This window comes from Pseudophryne corroboree, chromosome 1 (genome assembly GCF_028390025.1).
Source record: "Pseudophryne corroboree isolate aPseCor3 chromosome 1, aPseCor3.hap2, whole genome shotgun sequence".
Classification (NCBI taxonomy): domain Eukaryota; kingdom Metazoa; phylum Chordata; class Amphibia; order Anura; family Myobatrachidae; genus Pseudophryne; species Pseudophryne corroboree.
Genome location: NC_086444.1, coordinates 701,869,296 through 701,896,730, shown reverse-complemented (window position 1 = coordinate 701,896,730; position 27,435 = coordinate 701,869,296). Strand labels below are relative to the sequence as shown.

Here is a 27,435-nt window from a genome sequence, read left to right as displayed (position 1 = left end):
TTCCACAAACATTAAACTGGGTCTATATCATTCATACCTAGCAGAATTAGCTTTGCATATACACATATAGTGCAGCAGAATACGTTGGTGGTTGTAGTCAATTGTAATTACCTGTAGGTGACAAGAAGAGAAGAAACGTCAATTCACAATCAATATCGGCTGAAGATAAATTAACGCTGATAGAACGCTGCTGTTATGTGGCAATTTGATCATGCTTTGACACAATGCACGCTTAGATAGTAAATGCACAGCCAAACGGCTTTGCACAGCATACACCGTTGAACTTAACTAGAGGACTACTACAAGTGAAACCAATAATTGAAATCTGTAGCCACACCCCACCCCCTCAAATGCCAAGCAGTAAATTACCTTACAAAAACAACCATGCATTTCACAAACATTAAACTGGGTCTATATCAGAGGTTCTCAACTCGGTCCTCGGGAGCCCACACAGTGCATGTTTTGCAGGTCACCCAGCAGGTGCACAGGTGTATTAATAACTCACTGACACATTTTAAAAGGTACACAGGTGGAGCTAATTATTTCACTTGCGATTCTGTGAGGAGACCTGCAAAACATGCACTGTGAGGGCCCCCGAGGACCGAGTTTGAGAACCTCTGGTCTATATCATTCATACCTAGCAGAATTAGCTTTGCATAAACACATATAGTGCAGCAGAATATGTTGGTGGTTGTAGTCAATTGTAATTACCTGTAGGTGACAAGAAGAGAAGAAACGTCAATTCATAATCGATATCGGCTGAAGATAAATTAACGCTGATAGAACGCTGCTGTTATGTGGCAATTTGATCACGCTTTGATACAATGCACTCTTAGATAGTAATTGCACAGCCAAACGGCTTTGCACAGCCTACACCATTGAACTTAACTAGAGGACTACTACAAGTGAAACCAATAATTGAAATCTGTATCCACACCCCACCCCACCCCCTCAAATGCCAAGCAGTAAATTACCTTACAAAAACAACCATGCATTCCACAAACATTAAACTGGGTCTATATCATTTATACCTAGCAGAATTAGCTTTGCATATACACATATAGTGCAGCAGAATATGTTGGTGGTGTAGTCAATTGTAATTACCTGTAGGTGACAAGAAGAGAAGAAACGTCAATTCACAATCGATATCGGCTGAAGATAAATTAACGCTGATAGAACGCTGCTGTTATGTGGCAATTTGATCACGCTTTGATACAATGCACGCTTAGATAGTAAATGCACAGCCAAACGGCTTTGCACAGCCTACACCATTGAACTTAACTAGGACTACTACAAGTGAAACCAATAATTGAAATCTGTAGCCACACCCCACCCCCTCAAATGCCAAGCAGTAAATTACCTTACAAAAACAACCATGCATTCCACAAACATTAAACTGGGTCTATATCATTCATACCTAGCAGAATTAGCTTTGCATATACACATATAGTGCAGCAGAATATGTTGGTGGTTGTAGTCAATTGTAATTACCTGTAGGTGACAAGAAGAGAAGAAACGTCAATTCACAATCGATATCGGCTGAAGATAAATTAACGCTGATAGAACGCTGCTGTTATGTGGCAATTTGATCACGCTTTGATACAATGCACGCTTAGATAGTAAATGCACAGCCAAACGGCTTTGCACAGCCTACACCATTGAACTTAACTAGGACTACTACAAGTGAAACCAATAATTGAAATCTGTAGCCACACCCCACCCCCTCAAATGCCAAGCAGTAAATTACCTTACAAAAACAACCATGCATTCCACAAACATTAAACTGGGTCTATATCATTCATACCTAGCAGAATTAGCTTTGCATATACACATATAGTGCAGCAGAATATGTTGGTGGTTGTAGTCAATTGTAATTACCTGTAGGTGACAAGAAGAGAAGAAACGTCAATTCACAATCGATATCGGCTGAAGATAAATTAACGCTGATAGAACGCTGCTGTTATGTGGCAATTTGATCACGCTTTAATACAATGCACGCTTAGATAGTAAATGCACAGCCAAACGGCTTTGCACAGCCTACACCATTGAACTTAACTAGAGGACTACTACAAGTGGGGCAGTTGTCTGCGGGGCAGTTGTCAGAAGTTTAGAAATATACGAAGTTTGGAAATTACAAAGTTAGGAAATTTTAAAAAGAACAGTTAAACCAACAGTTAGTCTACATATATCTCACTGAATATGGACTGATCAGCTTTCTATATATCTTTTCATCTCACAGGTATGTCGAATTCTGCTTGCTGATAAGTACACCTCTGCAATAACCCACAGACATCTCCATGCTATATTTTCAAATGTATGTCGATTTCTGCTTGCTGATAAGTACACCTCTGCAATAACCCACAGACATCTCCATGCTATATTTTCAAATGTATGTCGATTTCTGCTTGCTGATAAGTACACCTCTGCAATAACCCACAGACATCTCCATGCTATATTTTCAAATGTATGTCGATTTCTGCTTGCTGATCCCTGCAAACTATAACTTTGATCTCTATTCACACCAATGTATATTTTAGCAGTGTATGTAATTGTATTTGTAGAATATTAGTACTTGCTTATAGCTGATATTATCTCTTGTATAGATGTGGGTCAGTGGAGTGGAGTTTATTAGCATACATGGCCTGGTGTTTACTTAACACAGGGTAATATAATTCCTTTGATTAGATGTCCAATTAGCTTCAGCTGAAGCCTTTGTAAATCAGAACTAGTATATGTTAGCATTCAGTTATGGGGCAGTTGTCTGCGGGGCAGTTGTCAGAAGTTTAGAAATATACGAAGTTTGGAAATTATAAAGTTAGGAAATTTTAAAAAGAACAGTTAAACCAACAGTTAGTCTACATATATCTCACTGAATATGGACTGATCAGCTTTCTATATATCTTTTCATCTCACAGGTATGTCGAATTCTGCTTGCTGATAAGTACACCTCTGCAATAACCCACAGACATCTCCATGCTATATTTTCAAATGTATGTCGATTTCTGCTTGCTGATAAGTACACCTCTGCAATAACCCACAGACATCTCCATGCTATATTTTCAAATGTATGTCGATTTCTGCTTGCTGATAAGTACACCTCTGCAATAACCCACAGACATCTCCATGCTATATTTTCAAATGTATGTCGATTTCTGCTTGCTGATCCCTGCAAACTATAACTTTGATCTCTATTCACACCAATGTATATTTTAGCAGTGTATGTAATTGTATTTGTAGAATATTAGTACTTGCTTATAGCTGATATTATCTCTTGTATAGATGTGGGTCAGTGGAGTGGAGTTTATTAGCATACATGGCCTGGTGTTTACTTAACACAGGGTAATATAATTCCTTTGATTAGATGTCCAATTAGCTTCAGCTGAAGCCTTTGTAAATCAGAACTAGTATATGTTAGCATTCAGTTATGGGGCAGTTGTCTGCGGGGCAGTTGTCAGAAGTTTAGAAATATACGAAGTTTGGAAATTACAAAGTTAGGAAATTTTAAAAAGAACAGTTAAACCAACAGTTAGTCTACATATATCTCACTGAATATGGACTGATCAGCTTTCTATATATCTTTTCATCTCACAGGTATGTCGAATTCTGCTTGCTGATAAGTACACCTCTGCAATAACCCACAGACATCTCCATGCTATATTTTCAAATGTATGTCGATTTCTGCTTGCTGATAAGTACACCTCTGCAATAACCCACAGACATCTCCATGCTATATTTTCAAATGTATGTCGATTTCTGCTTGCTGATAAGTACACCTCTGCAATAACCCACAGACATCTCCATGCTATATTTTCAAATGTATGTCGATTTCTGCTTGCTGATCCCTGCAAACTATAACTTTGATCTCTATTCACACCAATGTATATTTTAGCAGTGTATGTAATTGTATTTGTAGAATATTAGTACTTGCTTATAGCTGATATTATCTCTTGTATAGATGTGGGTCAGTGGAGTGGAGTTTATTAGCATACATGGCCTGGTGTTTACTTAACACAGGGTAATATAATTCCTTTGATTAGATGTCCAATTAGCTTCAGCTGAAGCCTTTGTAAATCAGAACTAGTATATGTTAGCATTCAGTTATGGGGCAGTTGTCTGCGGGGCAGTTGTCAGAAGTTTAGAAATATACGAAGTTTGGAAATTATAAAGTTAGGAAATTTTAAAAAGAACAGTTAAACCAACAGTTAGTCTACATATATCTCACTGAATATGGACTGATCAGCTTTCTATATATCTTTTCATCTCACAGGTATGTCGAATTCTGCTTGCTGATAAGTACACCTCTGCAATAACCCACAGACATCTCCATGCTATATTTTCAAATGTATGTCGATTTCTGCTTGCTGATAAGTACACCTCTGCAATAACCCACAGACATCTCCATGCTATATTTTCAAATGTATGTCGATTTCTGCTTGCTGATAAGTACACCTCTGCAATAACCCACAGACATCTCCATGCTATATTTTCAAATGTATGTCGATTTCTGCTTGCTGATCCCTGCAAACTATAACTTTGATCTCTATTCACACCAATGTATATTTTAGCAGTGTATGTAATTGTATTTGTAGAATATTAGTACTTGCTTATAGCTGATATTATCTCTTGTATAGATGTGGGTCAGTGGAGTGGAGTTTATTAGCATACATGGCCTGGTGTTTACTTAACACAGGGTAATATAATTCCTTTGATTAGATGTCCAATTAGCTTCAGCTGAAGCCTTTGTAAATCAGAACTAGTATATGTTAGCATTCAGTTATGGGGCAGTTGTCTGCGGGGCAGTTGTCAGAAGTTTAGAAATATACGAAGTTTGGAAATTATAAAGTTAGGAAATTTTAAAAAGAACAGTTAAACCAACAGTTGAACAAACATTGAAAAACATTGGAAAGCAGGTAAATCTACCATTTAATTAACAATTTCCATCAGCATTTTCCTATCTATACTTTACTCTTTATAAACACCATGCTCCACAAACTGTTTTTCTTCATAGCACTTCATGGTATCCTCTATAAAATGACATCGTCCTTCACTATTCCTGTTATTTATCGCTCTGTACACATTGCAGCCTCATTAATCCACTCCCCTCTTATTAACACTCATGAGCTTTTAACCTATCTATGTACACTAACTGTCACATCCTCTACCTGTCACCATAAGAAACTATCACACACCTCCCCTAACTATACCTATCTCTCTCTTCTTCTGCTTCTACTAGCTGGTGACATATCCCCAAATCCAGGTCCCATCCACATACCACGCTCACATTCAGCTGATTCACAACAGAATATAAAATCAACAAACCTTATCAACATCACTTGTCTCCCATCTACCTCCAAGTCACTAAAATGTGCTTTATGGAATGCACGCTCTGTTTGCAACAAATTAACAGCTATTCATGACCTTTTCATAGCAAAAAAATTCAATATGCTGGCTATAACAGAAACCTGGCTCACACAATCAGACACTGCCTCCCCTGCAGCACTGTCACATGGTGGCCTCCACTTCACACACCCCCCCAGGCCTGGTAACATCAAAGGAGGGGGTGTTGGAATATTACTATCCAAATGTTACACGCACATTGTTTTACCACCTGTTCCCTCACTCACATTTACATCCTTTGAAGTACACTCTATTAGGATTTTCACCCCTTTCTCTCTGCGTGTTGCAGCTATCTATCGCCCACCTGGGCAACCCAAAAAGTTTCTGGAAGATTTTTCTGCATGGCTCCCTCACTTTCTATCCTCTGACATCTCCACCATCATTATGGGTGATTTCAATCTCTCTATTGACAGTCCACAATCTCCCCATGCCTCTAAACTACTTTCTCTAACCTCCTCTCTTGGCCTCTCCCAATGGACTGACTCCCCTACTCATCAGGAGGGCCACTGCCTTGATCTTGTATTCACCAGACTATGCTCTGTTTCTGAACTCACTAACACTCCTTTCCCTCTCTCAGATCACAACCTTATCACATGCATGCTCTCCTCCATTACTTCAAACTCCATGTCCCTAAAGTCTACAAGGACACCTCTTACCCGCAGAAATATTAACGCTATTAATTTTCAACAACTATCTACCTCTCTGCAACCACTGCTTTCACCAATTTCTACATTCACCTCTCCAGAGACTGCTGTGTCACACCTTAACCAAACTCTAGTAACAGCACTTGATGAAGTGGCTCCAGCTACCCATCACACTCCACGTAGACTTAGATGTCAACCGTGGCACTCTAAATACACTAGACACTTACAAAAACTCTCAAGAAAAGTTGAACGCCAGTGGTGTAAATCTCGTAGTTCAAATGACTTTCTCACATATAAGACCACCTACCACTCTTATCGTACTGCTCTGGACACTGCCAAACAAACATATTTTCAATCTCTCATCTCTGCTCAAGCCTCTAACCCCAAGCGACTTTTTAATACATTTAAATCACTTCTTGTCCCTCCCTCACCTAACCCACCAGCCACTGTCAGTGCGCAAGATCTTGCTTCCTATTTCAAGGACAAGATTGACAAGATCCGAAATGAAATGGTATGCTCTTCCACAGCAAGTGACCTGCTCAATTCCCTGCCTGAACCCTCTAACACCTTCACTTCCTTTGATCCTACAAATGAAGATGAAGTATCTGCACTCTTTTCATCTGCCTACTCTAATACCTCTCCCCTTGACTCTATACCCTCACAAATTAGTAAAGCTCTGTCTACTGTGCTCATCCCAACCTTAACGAAAATCTGTAATCTCTCCCTGTCTACTGGTATCTTTCCTTCTCTACACAAGCATGCAGTGATTACTCCCATTCTGAAAAAACAAAACTCTGACCCGAACTCTCTCTCTAACTACCGTCCCATCTCTCAGCTCCCATGCCCCTCCAAGCTACTGGAGAGACTTGCCTACACTCGCCTCACACACTTTCTTAACTCACACAGCCTACTGGACCCACTTCAGTCAGGATTTCGTGCCCAACACTCCACAGAGACAGCACTGACTAAGGTAGTGAATGATTTGGTCACTGCTAAATCTAAAGGACATTTCTCTCTCCTTATTCTCCTTGATCTCTCTGCTGCTTTTGACACTGTTGACCACTCTCTTCTCATACAAACACTACAATCCCTAGGTATTCAGGACACAGCCCTTTCTTGGTTCTCATCCTACCTATCTAATCGCTCCTTCAGTGTTCGTTTCTCTGATTCCACCTCTACTTCGCTACCTCTCTCAGTTGGAGTACCGCAAGGCTCAGTCCTAGGTCCTCTGCTTTTCTCTATCTATACCACATCTCTTGGCAAACTAATCAACTCTTTCGGATTTCAGTACCATCTGTATGCGGATGATACTCAAATCTACCTATCCTCCCCTGATTTGTCACCATCTGTATTGGGCCGTGTCACTGAATGCCTTTCTGCCATTTCATCTTGGATGACATCTCGCCACCTCAAACTTAATATTTCCAAAACAGAATTAATTATATTTCCACCGGCCAATAGTAGTTTCCAACCTGATATCTCTATCACTGTTGAGAACTCTGCAATCACCCCTACCCCACAAGCTCGCTGCCTAGGTGTCATTCTTGACTCTGAACTGTCCTTTGTTACCCACATTCAATCTGTCTCAAGATCATGTTACATACATATAAGAAACATATCAAAAATACGCCCTTATCTTACACAAGACACAGCAAAAACTCTAATCCATGCTCTCATTATCTCCCGCATTGATTATTGTAATAGTCTCCTGACCGGTCTTCCCAAACATAGGCTCTCACCACTACAATCCATTTTGAATGCAGCTGCGAGGCTAATCTTCCTTGCCAGACGTTCATCGTCTGCAGATCCGCTCTGTCAGTCCCTCCATTGGATACCGGTATTCTACCGTATTAAATATAAAATACTTTTACTCACATACAAGGCTATTAACCAAACTGCACCAACATACATCTCTTCACTCATCTCAAAATATCTCCCTACCCGACCTCTCCGCTCTGCACAAGATCTACGTCTCTCATCCACACGCATTACTTGTTCACACTCAAAATTACAGGACTTTATCCGGGCTTCACCCACTCTGTGGAATGCCCTCCCACGCACAGTAAGACTCGCCTCTAGTCTCCAAACCTTTAAATGTTCCCTGAAAACTCACCTCTTCAGACAAGCCTATCAAATTCCAGACCCACCCACATAACCTTCAGTGCTTCCCTATCTAATTACATCCTCTGTAGAGTATTCATAACATCACATATCTTGTCTTTCTTTAGTCTCACACCCTCCTGACACTTGGATAACTTTGTGGGGTATCATCATACAACCCATTAAGAATCTAGCAATCTGGTGGACCATTATGCAATAGGTAGCATCTATCCTTGTGTATCTATGCCTATTTCCCTATAGATTGTAAGCTTGCGAGCAGGGCCTTCCTACCTCTATGTCTGTCTGTTTTTACCCAGTTTTGTTCTATTACTGTTGTTCTAATTGTAAAGCGCAACGGAATATGCTGCGCTATATAAGAAACTGTTAATAAATAAATAATAAATAAATAAACCAATAATTGAAATCTGTATCCACACCCCACACCCTCAAATGCCAAGCAGTAAATTACCTTACAAAAACAACCATGCATTCCACAAACATTAAACTGGGTCTATATCATTCATACCTAGCAGAATTAGCTTTGCATATACACATAGTGCAGCAGAATATGTTGGTGGTTGTAGTCAATTGTAATTACCTGTAGGTGACAAGAAGAGAAGAAACGTCAATTCACAATCGATATCGGCTGAAGATAAATTAACGCTGATAGAACGCTGCTATGTGGCAATTTGATCACGCTTTGATCAATGCACGCTTAGATAGTAAATGCACAGCCAAACGGCTTTGCACAGCCTACACCATTGAACTTAACTAGAGGACTTCTACAAGTGAAACCAATAATTGAAATCTGTAGCCACACCCCACCCCCTCAAATGCCAAGCAGTAAATTACCTTACAAAAACAACCATGCATTCCACAAACATTAAACTGGGTCTATTTCATTCATACCTAGCAGAATTAGCTTTGCATATACACATATAGTGCAGCAGAATATGTTGGTGGTTGTAGTCAATTGTAATTACCTGTAGGTGACAAGAAAAGAAGAAACATCAATTCACAATCGATATCGGCTGAAGATAAATTAACGCTGATAGAACGCTGCTGTTATGTGGCAATTTTATCACGCTTTGATACAATGCACGCTTAGATAGTAAATGCACAGCCAAACGGCTTTGCACAGCCTACACCATTGAACTTAACTAGAGGACTACTACAAGTGAAACCAATAATTGAAATCTGTAGCCACACCCCACCCCCTCAAATGCCAAGCAGTAAATTACCTTACAAAAACAACCATGCATTTCACAAACATTAAACTGGGTCTATTTCATTCATACCTAGCAGAATTAGCTTTGCATACACACATATAGTGCAGCAGAATATGTTGGTGGTTGTAGTCAATTGTAATTACCTGTAGGTGACAAGAAGAGAAGAAACGTCAATTCACAATCGATATCGGCTGAAGATAAACTAACGCTGATAGAACGCTGCTGTTATGTGGCAATTTGATCACTCTTTGATACAATGCACGCTTAGATAGTAAATGCACAGCCAAACGGCTTTGCACAGCCTACACCATTGAACTTAACTAGAGGACTACTACAAGTGAAACCAATAATTGAAATCTGTAGCCACACCCCACCCCCTCAAATACCAAGCAGTAAATTACTTTACAAAAACAACCATGCATTTCACAAACATTAAACTGGGTCTATATCAGAGGTTCTCAAACTCGGTCCTCGAGAGCCCACACAGTGCATGTTTTGCAGGTCATCCAGCAGGTGCACAGGTGTATTAATTACTCACTGACACATTTTAAAAGGTACACAGGTGGAGCTAATTATTTCACTTGCGATTCTGTGAGGAGACCTGCAAAACATGCACTGTGTGAGCCCCCGAGGACCGAGTTTGAGAACCTCTGGTCTATATCATTCATACCTAGCAGAATTAGCTTTGCATAAACACATATAGTGCAGCAGAATATGTTGGTGGTTGTAGTCAATTGTAATTACCTGTAGGTGACAAGAAGAGAAGAAACGTCAATTCATAATAGATATCGGCTGAAGATAAATTAACGCTGATAGAACGCTGCTGTTATGTGGCAATTTGATCACGCTTTGATACAATGCACGCTTAGATAGTAATTGCACAGCCAAACGGCTTTGCACAGCCTACACCATTGAACTTAACTAGAGGACTTCTACAAGTGAAACCAATAATTGAAATCTGTAGCCACACCCCACCCCCTCAAATGCCAAGCAGTAAATTACCTAACAAAAACAACCATGCATTCCACAAACATTAAACTGGGTATATTTCATTCATACCTAGCAGAATTAGCTTTGCATATACACATATAGTGCAGCAGAATATGTTGGTGGTTGTAGTCAATTGTAATTACCTGTAGGTGACAAGAAGAGAAGAAACATCAATTCACAATCGATATTGGCTGAAGATAATTTAACGCTGATAGAACGCTGCTGTTATGTGGCAATTTGATCACGCTTTGATACAATGCACGCTTAGATAGTAAATGCACAGCCAAACGGCTTTGCACAGCCTACACCATTGAACTTAACTAGAGGACTACTACAAGTGAAACCAATAATTGAAATCTGTATCCACACCCCACCCCCTCAAATGCCAAGCAGTAAATTACCTTACAAAAACAACCATGCTTTCCACAAACATTAAACTGGGTCTATATCATTCATACCTAGCAGAATTAGCTTTGCATATACACATATAGTGCAGCAGAATATGTTGGTGGTTGTAGTCAATTGTAATTACCTGTAGGTGACAAGAAGAGAAGAAACATCAATTCACAATCGATATTGGCTGAAGATAAATTAACGCTGATAGAACGCTGCTGTTATGTGGCAATTTGATCACGCTTTGATACAATGCACGCTTAGATAGTAAATGCACAGCCAAACGGCTTTGCACAGCCTACACCATTGAACTTAACTAGAGGACTACTACAAGTGAAACCAATAATTGAAATCTGTAGCCACACCCCACCCCCTCAAATGCCAAGCAGTAAATTACCTTACAAAAACAACCATGCATTCCACAAACATTAAACTGGGTCTATATCATTCATACCTAGCAGAATTAGCTTTGCATATACACATATAGTGCAGCAGAATATGTTGGTGGTTGTAGTCAATTGTAATTACCTGTAGGTGACAAGAAGAGAAGAAACGTCAATTCACAATCGATATCGGCTGAAGATAAACTAACGCTGATAGAACGCTGCTGTTATGTGGCAATTTGATCACTCTTTGATACAATGCACGCTTAGATAGTAAATGCACAGCCAAACGGCTTTGCACAGCCTACACCATTGAACTTAACTAGAGGACTTCTACAAGTGAAACCAATAATTGAAATCTGTAGCCACACCCCACCCCCTCAAATGCCAAGCAGTAAATTACCTTACAAAAACAACCATGCATTCCACAAACATTAAACTGGGTCTATTTCATTCATACCTAGCAGAATTAGCTTTGCATATACACATATAGTGCAGCAGAATATGTTGGTGGTTGTAGTCAATTGTAATTACCTGTAGGTGACAAGAAAAGAAGAAACATCAATTCACAATCGATATCGGCTGAAGATAAATTAACGCTGATAGAACGCTGCTGTTATGTGGCAATTTTATCACGCTTTGATACAATGCACGCTTAGATAGTAAATGCACAGCCAAACGGCTTTGCACAGCCTACACCATTGAACTTAACTAGAGGACTACTACAAGTGAAACCAATAATTGAAATCTGTAGCCACACCCCACCCCCTCAAATGACAAGCTGTAAATTACCTTACAAAAACAACCATGCATTTCACAAACATTAAACTGGGTCTATATCAGAGGTTCTCAAACTCGGTCCTCGGGAGCCCACACAGTGCATGTTTTGCAGGTCATCCAGCAGGTGCACAGGTGTATTAATTACTCACTGACACATTTTAAAAGGTACACAGGTGGAGCTAATTATTTCACTTGCGATTCTGTGAGGAGACCTGCAAAACATGCACTGTGAGGGCCCCCGAGGACCGAGTTTGAGAACCTCTGGTCTATATCATTCATACCTAGCAGAATTAGCTTTGCATAAACACATATAGTGCAGCAGAATATGTTGGTGGTTGTAGTCAATTGTAATTACCTGTAGGTGACAAGAAGAGAAGAAACGTCAATTCATAATCGATATCGGCTGAAGATAAATTAACGCTGATAGAACGCTGCTGTTATGTGGCAATTTGATCACGCTTTGATACAATGCACGCTTAGATAGTAAATGCACAGCCAAACGGCTTTGCACAGCCTACACCATTGAACTTAACTAGAGGACTACTACAAGTGAAACCAATAATTGAAATCTGTAGCCACACCCCACCCCCTCAAATGCCAAGCAGTAAATTACCTTACAAAAACAACCATGCATTCCACAAACATTAAACTGGGTCTATTCTATAGATTGTAAACTTGCGAGCAGGGCCTTCCTACCTCTGTCTGTCTGTTTTTACCCAGTTTTGTTCTATTACTGTTGTTCTAATTGTAAAGCGCAACGGAATATGCTGCGCAATATAAGAAACTGTTAATAAATAAATAAATAATTTCATTCATACCTAGCAGAATTAGCTTTGCATATACACATATAGTGCAGCAGAATATGTTGGTGGTTGTAGTCAATTGTAATTACCTGTAGGTGACAAGAAGAGAAGAAACATCAATTCACAATCGATATCGGCTGAAGATAAATTAACGCTGATAGAACGCTGCTGTTATGTGGCAATTTTATCACACTTTGATACAATGCACGCTTAGATAGTAAATGCACAGCCAAACGGCTTTGCACAGCCTACACCATTGAACTTAACTAGAGGACTACTACAAGTGAAACCAATAATTGAAATCTGTATCCACACCCCACCCCCTCAAATGCCAAGCAGTAAATTACCTTACAAAAACAACCATGCTTTCCACAAACATTAAACTGGGTCTATATCATTCATACCTAGCAGAATTAGCTTTGCATATACACATATAGTGCAGCAGAATATGTTGGTGGTTGTAGTCAATTGTAATTACCTGTAGGTGACAAGAAGAGAAGAAACGTCAATTCACAATCGATATCGGCTGAAGATAAATTAACGCTGATAGAACGCTGCTGTTATGTGGCAATTTGATCACTCTTTGATACAATGCACGCTTAGATAGTAAATGCACAGCCAAACGGCTTTGCACAGCCTACACCATTGAACTTAACTAGAGGACTACTACAAGTGAAACCAATAATTGAAATCTGTAGCCACACCCCACCCCCTCAAATGCCAAGCTGTAAATTACCTTACAAAAACAACCATGCATTTCACAAACATTAAACTGGGTCTATATCAGAGGTTCTCAAACTCGGTCCTCGGGAGCCCACACAGTGCATGTTTTGCAGGTCATCCAGCAGGTGCACAGGTGTATTAATTACTCACTGACACATTTTAAAAGGTACACAGGTGGAGCTAATTATTTCACTTGCGATTCTGTGAGGAGACCTGCAAAACATGCACTGTGAGGGCCCCCGAGGACCGAGTTTGAGAACCTCTGGTCTATATCATTCATACCTAGCAGAATTAGCTTTGCATAAACACATATAGTGCAGCAGAATATGTTGGTGGTTGTAGTCAATTGTAATTACCTGTAGGTGACAAGAAGAGAAGAAACGTCAATTCATAATCGATATCGGCTGAAGATAAATTAACGCTGATAGAACGCTGCTGTTATGTGGCAATTTGATCACGCTTTGATACAATGCACGCTTAGATAGTAATTGCACAGCCAAACGGCTTTGCACAGCCTACACCATTGAACTTAACTAGAGGACTACTACAAGTGAAACCAATAATTGAAATCTGTAGCCACACCCCACCCCCTCAAATGCCAAGCAGTAAATTACCTTACAAAAACAACCATGCATTCCACAAACATTAAACTGGGTCTATTTCATTCATACCTAGCAGAATTAGCTTTGCATATACACATATAGTGCAGCAGAATATGTTGGTGGTTGTAGTCGATTGTAATTACCTGTAGGTGACAAGAAGAGAAGAAACATCAATTCACAATCGATATCGGCTGAAGATAAATTAACGCTGATAGAACGCTGCTGTTATGTGGCAATTTGATCACGCTTTGATACAATGCACGCTTAGATAGTAAATGCACAGCCAAACGGCTTTGCACAGCCTACACCATTGAACTTAACTAGAGGACTACTACAAGTGAAACCAATAATTGAAATCTGTAGCCACACCCCACCCCCTCAAATGCCAAGCAGTAAATTACCTTACAAAAACAACCATGCATTCCACAAACATTAAACTGGTTCTATTCTATAGATTGTAAACTTGCGAGCAGGGCCTTCCTACCTCTGTCTGTCTGTTTTTACCCAGTTTTGTTCTATTACTGTTGTTCTATTTGTAAAGTGCAACGGAATATGCTGCGCTATATAAGAAACTGTTAATAAATAAATAAATAATTTCATTCATACCTAGCAGAATTAGCTTTGCATATACACATATAGTGCAGCAGAATATGTTGGTGGTTGTAGTCAATTGTAATTACCTGTAGGTGACAAGAAGAGAAGAAACATCAATTCACAATCGATATCGGCTGAAGATAAATTAACGCTGATAGAACGCTGCTGTTATGTGGCAATTTTATCACGCTTTGATACAATGCACGCTTAGATAGTAAATGCACAGCCAAACGGCTTTGCACAGCCTACACCATTGAACTCAACTAGAGGACTACTACAAGTGAAACCAATAATTGAAATCTGTAGCCACACCCCACCCCCTCAAATGCCAAGCTGTAAATTACCTTACAAAAACAACCATGCATTTCACAAACATTAAACTGGGTCTATATCAGAGGTTCTCAAACTCGGTCCTCGGGAGCCCACACAGTGCATGTTTTGCAGGTCATCCAGCAGGTGCACAGGTGTATTAATTACTCACTGACACATTTTAAAAGATACACAGGTGGAGCTAATTATTTCACTTGCGATTCTGTGAGGAGACCTGCAAAACATGCACTGTGAGGGCCCCCGAGGACCGAGTTTGAGAACCTCTGGTCTATATCATTCATACCTAGCAGAATTAGCTTTGCATAAACACATATAGTGCAGTAGAATATGTTGGTGGTTGTAGTCAATTGTAATTACCTGTAGGTGACAAGAAGAGAAGAAACGTCAATTCATAATTGATATCGGCTGAAGATAAATTAACGCTGATAGAACGCTGCTGTTATGTGGCAATTTGATCACGCTTTGATACAATGCACGCTTAGATAGTAATTGCACAGCCAAACGGCTTTGCACAGCCTACACCATTGAACTTACCTAGAGGACTACTACAAGTGAAACCAATAATTGAAATCTGTAGCCACACCCCACCCCCTCAAATGCCAAGCTGTAAATTACCTTACAAAAACAACCATGCATTCCACAAACATTAAACTGGGTCTATATCATTCATACCTAGCAGAATTAGCTTTGCATATACACATATAGTGCAGCAGAATATGTTGGTGGTTGTAGTCAATTGTAATTACCTGTAGGTGACAAGAAGAGAAGAAACGTCAATTCACAATCGATATCGGCTGAAGATAAATTAACGCTGATAGAACGCTGCTGTTATGTGGCAATTTGATCACTCTGTGATACAATGCACGCTTAGATAGTAAATGCAAAGCCAAACGGCTTTGCACAGCCTACACCATTGAACTCAACTAGAGGACTACTACAAGTGAAACCAATAATTGAAATCTGTAGCCACACCCTACCCCCTCAAATGCCAAGCTGTAAATTACCTTACAAAAACAACCATGCATTTCACAAACATTAAACTGGGTCTATATCAGAGGTTCTCAAACTCGGTCCTCGGGAGCCCACACAGTGCATGTTTTGCAGGTCATCCAGCAGGTGCACAGGTGTATTAATTACTCACTGACACATTTTAAAAGGTACACAGGTGGAGCTAATTATTTCACTTGCGATTCTGTGAGGAGACCTGCAAAACATGCACTGTGAGGGCCCCCGAGGACAGAGTTTGAGAACCTCTGGTCTATATCATTCATACCTAGCAGAATTAGCTTTGCATATACACATATAGTGCAGCAGAATATGTTGGTGGTTGTAGTCAATTGTAATTACCTGTAGGTGACAAGAAGAGAAGAAACATCAATTCACAATCGATATCGGCTGAAGATAAATTAACGCTGATAGAACGCTGCTGTTATGTGGCAATTTTATCACGCTTTGATACAATGCACGCTTAGATAGTAAATGCACAGCCAAACGGCTTTGCACAGCCTACACCATTGAACTTAACTAGAGGACTACTACAAGTGAAACCAATAATTGAAATCTGTATCCACACCCCACCCCCTCAAATGCCAAGCAGTAAATTACCTTACAAAAACAACCATGCATTCCACAAACATTAAACTGGGTCTATATCATTCATACCTAGCAGAATTAGCTTTGCATATACACATATAGTGCAGCAGAATATGTTGGTGGTTGTAGTCAATTGTAATTACCTGTAGGTGACAAGAAGAGAAGAAACGTCAATTCACAATCGATATCGGCTGAAGATAAATTAACGCTGATAGAATGCTGCTGTTATGTGGCAATTTGATCACGCTTTGATACAATGCACGCTTAGATAGTAAATGCACAGCCAAACGGCTTTGCACAGCCTACACCATTGAACTTAACTAGAGGACTACTACAACTGAAACCAATAATTGAAATCTGTAGCCACACCCCACCCCCTCAAATACCAAGCAGTAAATTACCTTACAAAAACAACCATGCATTTCACAAACATTAAACTGGGTCTATATCAGAGGTTCTCAAACTCGGTCCTCGGGAGCCCACACAGTGCATGTTTTGCAGGTCATCCAGCAGGTGCACAGGTGTATTAATTACTCACTGACACATTTTAAAAGGTACACAGGTGGAGCTAATTATTTCACTTGCGATTCTGTGAGGAGACCTGCAAAACATGCACTGTGAGGGCCCCCGAGGACCGAGTTTGAGAACCTCTGGTCTATATCATTCATACCTAGCAGAATTAGCTTTGCATAAACACATATAGTGCAGCAGAATATGTTGGTGGTTGTAGTCAATTGTAATTACCTGTAGGTGACAAGAAGAGAAGAAACATCAATTCATAATCGATATCGGCTGAAGATAAATTAACGCTGATAGAACGCTGCTGTTATGTGGCAATTTGATCACGCTTTGATACAATGCACGCTTAGATAGTAATTGCACAGCCTACACCATTGAACTTAACTAGAGGACTTCTACATGTGAAACCAATAATTGAAATCTGTAGCCACACCCCACCCCCTCAAATGCCAAGCAGTAAATTACCTTACAAAAACAACCATGCATTCCACAAACATTAAACTGCGTCTATTTCATTCATACCTAGCAGAATTAGCTTTGCATATACACATATAGTGCAGCAGAATATGTTGGTGGTTGTAGTCAATTGTAATTACCTGTAGGTGACAAGAAGAGAAGAAACATCAATTCACAATCGATATCGGCTGAAGATAAATTAACGCTGATAGAACGCTGCTGTTATGTGGCAATTTTATCACGCTTTGATACAATGCACGCTTAGATAGTAAATGCACAGCCAAACGGCTTTGCACAGCCTACACCATTGAACTTAACTAGAGGACTACTACAAGTGAAACCAATAATTGAAATCTGCATCCACACCCCACCCCCTCAAATGCCAAGCAGTAAATTACCTTACAAAAACAACCATGCATTCCACAAACATTAAACTGGGTCTATATCATTCATACCTAGCAGAATTAGCTTTCCATATACACATATAGTGCAGCAGAATATGTTGGTGGTTGTAGTCAATTGTAATTACCTGTAGGTGACAAGAAGAGAAGAAACGTCAATTCACAATCGATATCGGCTGAAGATAAATTAACGCTGATAGAACGCTGCTGTTATGTGGCAATTTGATCACGCTTTGATACAATGCACGCTTAGATAGTAAATGCACAGCCTACACCATTGAACTTAACTAGAGGACTACTACAAGTGAAACCAATAATTGAAATCTGTAGCCACACCCCACCCCCTCAAATGCCAAGCAGTAAATTACCTTACAAAAACAACCATGCATTCCACAAACGTTAAACTGGGTCTATATCATTCATACCTAGCAGAATTAGCTTTGCATATACACATATAGTGCAGCGGAATATGTTGGTGGTTGTAGTCAATTGTAATTACCTGTAGGTGACAAGAAGAGAAGAAACGTCAATTCACAATCGATATCGGCTGAAGATAAATTAACGCTGATAGAACGCTGCTGTTATGTGGCAATTTGATCACGCTTTGATACAATGCACGCTTAGATAGTAAATGCACAGCCTACACCATTGAACTTTACTAGAGGACTACTACAAGTGAAACCAATAATTGAAATCTGTAGCCACACCCCACCCCCTCAAATGCCAAGCAGTAAATTACCTTACAAAAACAACCATGCATTCCACAAACATTAAACTGGGTCTATATCATTCATACCTAGCAGAATTAGATTTGCATATACACATATAGTGCAGCAGAATATGTTGGTGGTTGTAGTCAATTGTAATTACCTGTAGGTGACAAGAAGAGAAGAAACGTCAATTCACAATCGATATCGGCTGAAGATAAATTAACGCTGATAGAACGCTGCTGTTATGTGGCAATTTGATCACGCTTTGATACAATGCACGCTTAGATAGTAAATGCACAGCCAAACGGCTTTGCACAGCCTACACCATTGAACTTAACTAGAGGACTACTACAAGTGAAACCAATAATTGAAATCTGTAGCCACACCCCACCCCCTCAAATGCCAAGCAGTAAATTACCTTACAAAAACAACCATGCATTCCACAAACATTAAACTGGGTCTATATCATTCATACCTAGCAGAATTAGCTTTGCATATACACATATAGTGCAGCAGAATATGTTGGTGGTTGTAGTCAATTGTAATTACCTGTAGGTGACAAGAAGAGAAGAAACGTCAATTCACAATCGATATCGGCTGAAGATAAATTAACGCTGATAGAATGCTGCTGTTATGTGGCAATTTGATCACGCTTTGATACAATGCACGCTTAGATAGTAAATGCACAGCCAAACGGCTTTGCACAGCCTACACCATTGAACTTAACTAGAGGACTACTACAACTGAAACCAATAATTGAAATCTGTAGCCACACCCCACCCCCTCAAATGCCAAGCAGTAAATTACCTTACAAAAACAACCATGCATTTCACAAACATTAAACTGGGTCTATATCAGAGGTTCTCAAACTCGGTCCTCTGGAGCCCACACAGTGCATGTTTTGCAGGTCACCCAGCAGGTGCACAGGTGTATTAATTACTCACTGACACATTTTAAAAGGTCCACAGGTGGAGCTAATTATTTCACTTGCGATTCTGTGAGGAGACCTGCAAAACATGCACTGTGTGGGCCCCCGAGGACCGAGTTTGAGAACCTCTGGTCTATATCATTCATACCTAGCAGAATTAGCTTTGCATATACACATATAGTGCAGCAGAATATGTTGGTGGCTGTAGTCATTTGTAATTACCTGTAGGTGACAAGAAGAGAAGAAACGTCAATTCACAATCGATATCGTCTGAAGATAAATTAACGCTGATAGAACGCTGCTGTTATGTGGCAATTTGATCACGCTTTGATACAATGCACGCTTAGATAGTAAATGCACAGCCAAACGGCTTTGCACAGCCTACACCATTGAACTTAACTAGAGGACTACTACAAGTGAAACCAATAATTGAAATCTGTAGCCACACCCCACCCCCTCAAATGCCAAGCAGTAAATTACCTTACAGAAACAACCATGCATTTCACAAACATTAAACTGGGTCTATATCAGAGGTTCTCAAACTTGGTCCTCGGGAGCCCACACAGTGCATGTTTTGCAGGTCACCCAGCAGGTGCACAGGTGTATTAATTACTCACTGACACATTTTAAAAGGTCCACAGGTGGAGCTAATTATTTCACTTGCGATTCTGTGAGGAGACCTGCAAAACATGCACTGTGTGGGCCCCCGAGGACCGAGTTTGAGAACCTCTGGTCTATATCATTCATACCTAGCAGAATTAGCTTTGCATATACACATATAGTGCAGCAGAATATGTTGGTGGCTGTAGTCATTTGTAATTACCTGTAGGTGACAAGAAGAGAAGAAACGTCAATTCACAATCGATATCGGCTGAAGATAAATTAACGCTGATAGAACGCTGCTGTTATGTGGCAATTTGATCACGCTTTGATACAATGCACGCTTAGATAGTAAATGCACAGCCAAACGGCTTTGCACAGCCTACACCATTGAACTTAACTAGAGGACTACTACAAGTGAAACCAATAATTGAAATCTGTAGCCACACCCCACCCCCTCAAATGCCAAGCAGTAAATTACCTTACAAAAACAACCATGCATTCCACAAACATTAAACTGGGTCTATATCATTCATACCTAGCAGAATTAGCTTTGCATATACACATATAGTGCAGCAGAATATATTGGTGGTAGTAGTCAATTGTAATTACCTAGCAGAATTAGCTTTGCATATACACATATAGTGCAGCAGAATATGTTGGTGGTTGTAGTCAATTGTAATTACCTGTAGGTGACAAGAAGAGAAGAAACGTCAATTCACAATCGATATCGACTGAAGATAAATTAACGCTGATAGAACGCTGCTGTTATCTGGCAATTTTATCACGCTTTGATACAATGCACGCTTAGATAGTAAATGCACAGCCAAACGGCTTTGCACAGCCCGGAGCACAGCCCGGATCGCTGAACGATGCTGGGTTATGCGCCCCTTATACTGGCGTTCAGTCTTGCCCACATAAATCTTTGCACAAGGGCATGTACTTACATGAACAACAAATTTACTGGTGCATGTAAGGTGAAAACCAATATTACATTTGATGCCAGAAAAAGGATGAAAGAGCACAAGGCCAGTTTACTTAAACTGCATGTGGTGTAGTGTGGTCACCTAAAACAGCCATTCTTCTGTTTCCAGAAAAATGGCATGTTTTTTAACCAAAATTGGTAATGTAAGTGCGTACAAGATAATCTTTAAGATTTTTGCCCCTGCTTTAACAGGGCATGAGTTGTGAACCAAGTAATGGGCCCAAATCTTGTAATGGGCCCAAATCTTTGTCAGTGGCAATCAGGGGCCACATTTTTTTGTTTTCCCTTTTGATGAAAAGACTCAAGTGATTGTACTTGTTGACCCATATATGCCTATTCTCAAATTATTTAGCCTGTCTGGGTAACAATAGCGACTCAGGAGGAACAGCTAAAGCTTTTGATTTAGGTTTACTCAAAGTAGAGGACTCATAACCTCTCTCTGATCCCTCTAATTTGGATAAGAAGCACATGACCCAGCATCGTTCGGCGATCAAGGCTGCGATCTGGCACAAGAGAACAGCCAGTGGCTAGATATTTTGTCCTATCCAAACATAACCTTTCCACTTTTTACTACCATATAATTGACCATGGGCCTAATTCAGACCTGATCGCTAGCAGGCGATTTTTGCACTGCTGCAAACAGATAGTCGCCGCCTACAGGGGAGTGTATTTTAGCTGTGCAAGTTTGCGAATGCATGTGTAGCAGGGCTGTACAGATTTTGTGCAGTCTCTGCACAGCCCAGGACTTACTCAGCCGCTGCGATCACATCAGCATGTCTGGAACCGAATTTGACGTCAGGAACCCTCCCTGCTAACACATGGACATGCCTGCGTTTTTCCAGACACTCCCTAAAAATGGTCATTTGACACTGACAAACGCCTTCTATCTGTCAATCTCCTTGCGACCGCCTGTGCGAATGAATCGCATGGAACACGCCAGAGGCCCATGCGAGCCTCTGGCACGCTGGTATATGAAGGGTGTGCACCGGTTGTCACCACACCCGGTGACACCTCTGCCTAGGGGCATGCATGCCAAGCCTAGGGTCAGCTCAACTTGACAGTGGCAGTGGCGGTTTTGTGAGCACTTGACTGATCTGCCACTGGACTTGTACCTCCTCACCCAGGCCGCCTCAAGGTGCCCACTGTATGGTAGGGTTTGTTTTTTAAAGGGGCAGTGGTCACAGAGGTCTCTGGTTAGGCCACACCCACGACTTTGCCTGATCTGTGTGCAGCCTTACCTACTCCTTCTATGTCTGGTTTCTCCTGTGGTCACTTAACCTGGAGGTAACCTGTAAGTTACCTCCACCTCTTGATTGACCACTAAACTCTAAATGCTTCTTTAAAATAATACGTATTATATTTATCCTTAAAGTTTACTGTAAAATAATAAAAATGTACAAAAAAACTCTTCACAATTTAATGTCAACTGTAATATACTGTACACCTATTTGAAGTAATTTCATTATTATTTATGCATTTTACTGGAGTATGCTGGGCAGAGACAAATATGAAACAATTGTTCTTGAAATGAAATAAAATACAATGTGTTGTGGTTGTGCCTAAAGTCTGATGTTATGCAAGAAGATCACAAATATATGTAGCTTCTGTGATAGTACTTTAGTTTTAAAATAGAATCTAGCCTTCAAAGATGCTGTAGAATGTAAAATCTGCTGCATATGTTTATGTTTCATCTGTTAAACTTATTCTATGCTCTTTGTTTTCAGATGTTCTAGAAGGGCAGTATATGGGGCGACCTGTGGCCATTAAGAACATCAAGTGTGATGTCACAGCAAACAACTTCTTAGCAGAAACCACCATAATGACGTGAGTATACTATTGTAAATCCACTTTTTGATGGAGACAGGAGTTTTTAGGTACTTTACCTATGTACAGTATATGTGAAGAGTTAATTGAGTCTGTGACACCAGCAGAGACACACACACATAAACATGTACACAGACACATGCACAGCAGATTGAACTCCACCTATCATTCTATTTCAATTACATATACTGAAATTCACTGGGCTTTAAAAACACACAATAAGACAATAATTGAAAACTTAAGTTGTGTACACACGGTGAGATTCGGGTTAACCCCGATTCTCACTATGCGATAGGGGCTAGGTCGGTATCGCAAGCACATAATGACTGTGCTTGTGATACTGACTATGGGATATATTCAATAAGAGTCGGGTCCATTCCGACATGCAGTTGTCGCAATGGACCCGACAACCCCTATTCAAAGGAGCGGCCAAATCCGACTGTCGGATTTGGCCGCTCCCGTGTCCTGCTGCTGCGGGGGCAGCTGTCAGCGGCGCCGGGGGATGAGAGCTATCAGCGGCGCTGGCCGCCTGGAGGAAGAGATGTTTTCGGAGCCGGGAGCAGGTGACGTCTGTGGCGCCGGGGGGAGAGCAGCGGAGGAGACGGATCTGGCGGGGGAGGAGACGGGGGAGCAGCAGCTGCGGCTCACGGCAGCGTCCACTTGACTCAAGCAAGCAGGACGTCGCTTGCTGGAGCCGGGTGGACACTGCCGCTGGGTCCCTGCTCTCCCCGCTGCTCCCCCGTCTCCTGGTCTCAGATCACTTATCTCAATCCGACTTTTTTTAAAGTCGGATTGAGATTGTCGGAAACGGGGCTAAAACCTGTCGGGTTTGGCCCCGCTTCCGACAATGCAGGCGGATCGGCAGCTGAAGCCGCCGATCAGTGTGCATTCCGACAGCATTCCGACAAGTCGGGTTTCCGACAGTTATTGAATATACCCCTATGTGTGATTTTGGCTAAGTGTCAATTTTGACTATCTCTACTACGAGATAGTCAAAATTAATTTACCTGCACAGTCTATCTAGGCTTGCGATGCTGACCGCGCGGGACTGCGCATTGGCATCGCATCGGGTCGCAAGATGACTTTCACCTTGCAATCTGCACTAACTTTTCTATATAGTCAAATCTCCCTGTGTGGACACAGTCACACCATTAGCGTTATGCACTAAGGGGAGGTTAGGCTTAGGCTGCGGGGGCAGGGGGGGGGGGATTAGGGTTAGACTGCAGGAGGGGGAAGTTAAGATTAGGCTACGGGAGGGGGAGGTTCAGGTTAGGCTACTGGAGGGTTGGGTTAGGGGTAGGGTAAAAATGAAGACCTGGATGGTCTTCTGACTGTCAGGATCCTGACTGCCGGTATTTCGTACCCAAATCTAAATTTGACCCCATTAACAACACAATTTATTTAGTATCATACTGTAAATAACAGATAAAAATTAGCTCATTGTTGGAAAAGTATTTCTTAATCGATGTAGTAATAACGCTTTAGCAAACCAACTTTACAAACGTCATCCTTAAGGCCCCCATCCACTAGTGGGACTTATCTGAACTAAAAGTCGGATCCGATTAACCATTGATCTGCCCGGGAGTCCTGCGATTACAATTTGCTACTTGAGTGGGTTTTTTTTACATCCTAAATATCGCATCCTATATATCGCATGCTGCTGCTGCTGGGCGCGTGGATGGGTGTGTCCAAGGTGCCAGTCAAGTGACTCCTCCGAGCTATCGTCTGTGTGTGAGATCACACGTGTACAAATGCACTCTGATGTGCACCTTTTTACCTCCGATTGTGATAAATATTCATGGCAGCCATTACGATCTGCGACTCCGATCCGAGGAACACGGGAACACGTGACACTTTTCATCCAATCCCTCGTTCCGAAAGCTCGGAATCAGATGAAAAGTGGCCATAACGCATTAGTGGATGGGGGCCTTTACAGCCAAAAGGAAAATAAGAGTGAGGCCAAATTGTTACCGTGATATATATGCATTTCCCATACAGCAATAAGCATAAACCTCACAATCTTATTTAAAGCTTACAGGAGTAATTTGTTTTTGAACAAACCTGTTAATATTATCCTCGCTGAGTGTATCAGCTGGAGATCCACCCATTACCTGAAACCAGGCTTGTCAAACTCATGGTCATCCAGTTGTTGTGAAACTACAAGTCCCAGCATGCTTTACCAGCTAATCAGTGGAAGGTATGCTGGCGAAGCATGCTGGGACATGTAGTTTCACGACAGCTGTAGGGCCACGAGTTTGACATGCCTGCCTTAAACTAAGAACCACCGCAGATCACAGAATATACTGTTTTATTGTTCAGTCTGTTCAGTCCTCGAGGACTATTATGAGTGAATTCATTGACTTCAGATAAGTGTCCCCACGAGGCCTGGACTGGCCATCTGGCAAATGCACAGAGAGACGGGCTGACCAAGCAGTGCAGTCTCCCAGCACTCTGCTCGGCTGCCCGACACCTGGAGACAGATGCTAGCTTAGCAGCTCCTCCTCCCGGGTCACCCAGCATACAGAGGCACAGTGGTGTGCCATGCCCAATGAGCTGTGACCGTGACCCCTTCTCACAAGCGTGCGTGGCCACTATGATGCCAGTACTCTTACACAGTCCCAGCCTGTCCCTAGTCCCCGGCTACAGTACTTGCAACATTGAGAGTCGGTTAAATTGAGGGAGTTCCTGTCCATATGTAGTCAACACCTTTAATTGGCTGTGACAATAATCCAGAATGTTTTATACAAAAAATTAGGGAATGATTGAAAACAAAAGGATGTCTCTTAAGTCTCAATCTACATGAAATAGTGCATGCCATTTACCTGCTTTATACTCTTCTGAACTGCAACTGAGCTGCTTTTGTTGCCCTAATCCGGGAGTAAGGGGTACATTTACTAGAGTGCGGGTTTATAGAAGTGGAGATGTTGCCCATATCACCCAATTGGATTCTAGCTATTTTCTAAGATAAGGTGCTTGATAAGGGAAGCAGTTAGCTTCCCGACGAACAGGATCCTGGCGGACAATATACTGACGCAGGGATCCCGAGAGAGGACAGAAACTCAGCGTCACTATACCGACACCAAACGGGATGCCGGTATCTAAATACCAACAGCATCCTGATCGTCCTGACAGCGTGACACACTGCTGTCCTGCGGATGTTAGGTTTAGGCTGCAGAAGGGGGGTTAGGGTTAGGGTGCAGTGCCGGAAAGGTTAGGGCTAAGCACCGTGCAGGAATGGTTAGGGTTAGGAACATAGATGGGTAGGTTAGGGTTAGGCACCAAGCGACGAGGGTTAGATTTAGGCAGAAGCTGCTGGGAGGGTTAGTGTTAGGCACCCCCGGAAGGGTTAGTGTTAGGCACCCACAAGGGAGGAATTTTTTACCAAGTGTTGGTAAAGATACAGGCGCTGTAATTGAGCTGGTTCTCTAAAGCGCTGTTGGTAGTCAATCACCTCAAAACATAACATATATATACAAACAAATGGAAACCAACTGTGCTGATGCAAATAATTACAATAATATATTTACTCAAAAATTAATTACTATCTGAATGTTTAATAAAATTCTTCTAAAAACGATAATGGTCATATAGGTGCACATATACACTTGAAATCAAAACCTGTATAGGCCAGTCTCTGACCAGTTTTAATAAACATATACTTAAAATCAAGCCATATAAGCCAATCTCTGACCGTAGTTAGTCTCTCTTAGGGCAGTCTCTGTGCAGAAGCTACTAATATGCAACCAATGCCGATTGTGATGGAATTAGGTCCTGCAGGACAAATAATAATAAGAATTTACTCACCGGTAATTCTATTTCTCGTAGTCCGTAGTGGATGCTGGGTACTCTGTAAGGACCATGGGGTATAGACGGGCTCCGCAGGAGACTGGGCACTCTTAAAAGAAAGATTAGGTACTATATCTGGTGTGCACTGGCTCCTCCCTCTATGCCCCTCCTCCAGACCTCAGTTAGGGAAACTGTGCCCGGAAGAGCTGACATTACTAGGAAAGGATTTGGAATCCAGGGTAAGACTCATACCAGCCACACCAATCACACCGTACAACTTGTGATAACTATACCCAGTTAACAGTATGAACAACAAATGAGCCTCATTAACAGAACCCTTTAGTTAAGCAATAACTATATACACGTATTGCAGAGAGTCCGCACTTGGGACGGGCTCCCAGCATCCAATACGGACTACGAGAAATAGAATTACCGGTGAGTAAATTCTTATTTTCTCTGACGTCCTAGTGGATGCTGGGTACTCTGTAAGGACCATGGGGATTATACCAAAGCTCCCAAACGGGCGGGAGAGTGCGGATGACTCTGCAGCACCGAATGAGCAAACTCAAGGTCCTCCTCAGCCAGGGTATCAAACTTGTAGAATTTTGCAAATGTGTTTGAACCCGACCAAGTAGCAGCTCGGCAAAGTTGTAAAGCCGAGACCC

At 41.3% G+C, this 27,435-nt stretch overlaps 1 protein-coding gene across 1 annotated transcript in view; it reads left to right on the top strand.

Moving 5' to 3' along the window:
• MATK (megakaryocyte-associated tyrosine kinase) overlaps positions 1 to 27,435 on the top strand; it is a 156,422-nt gene that overhangs the window by 78,873 nt on the left and 50,114 nt on the right. The window contains exon 6 of the mRNA XM_063914846.1: positions 22,885 to 22,984. Coding sequence (XP_063770916.1) covers positions 22,885 to 22,984 — 100 coding nt within the window. The remainder of the gene's footprint in view (positions 1 to 22,884; positions 22,985 to 27,435) is intronic.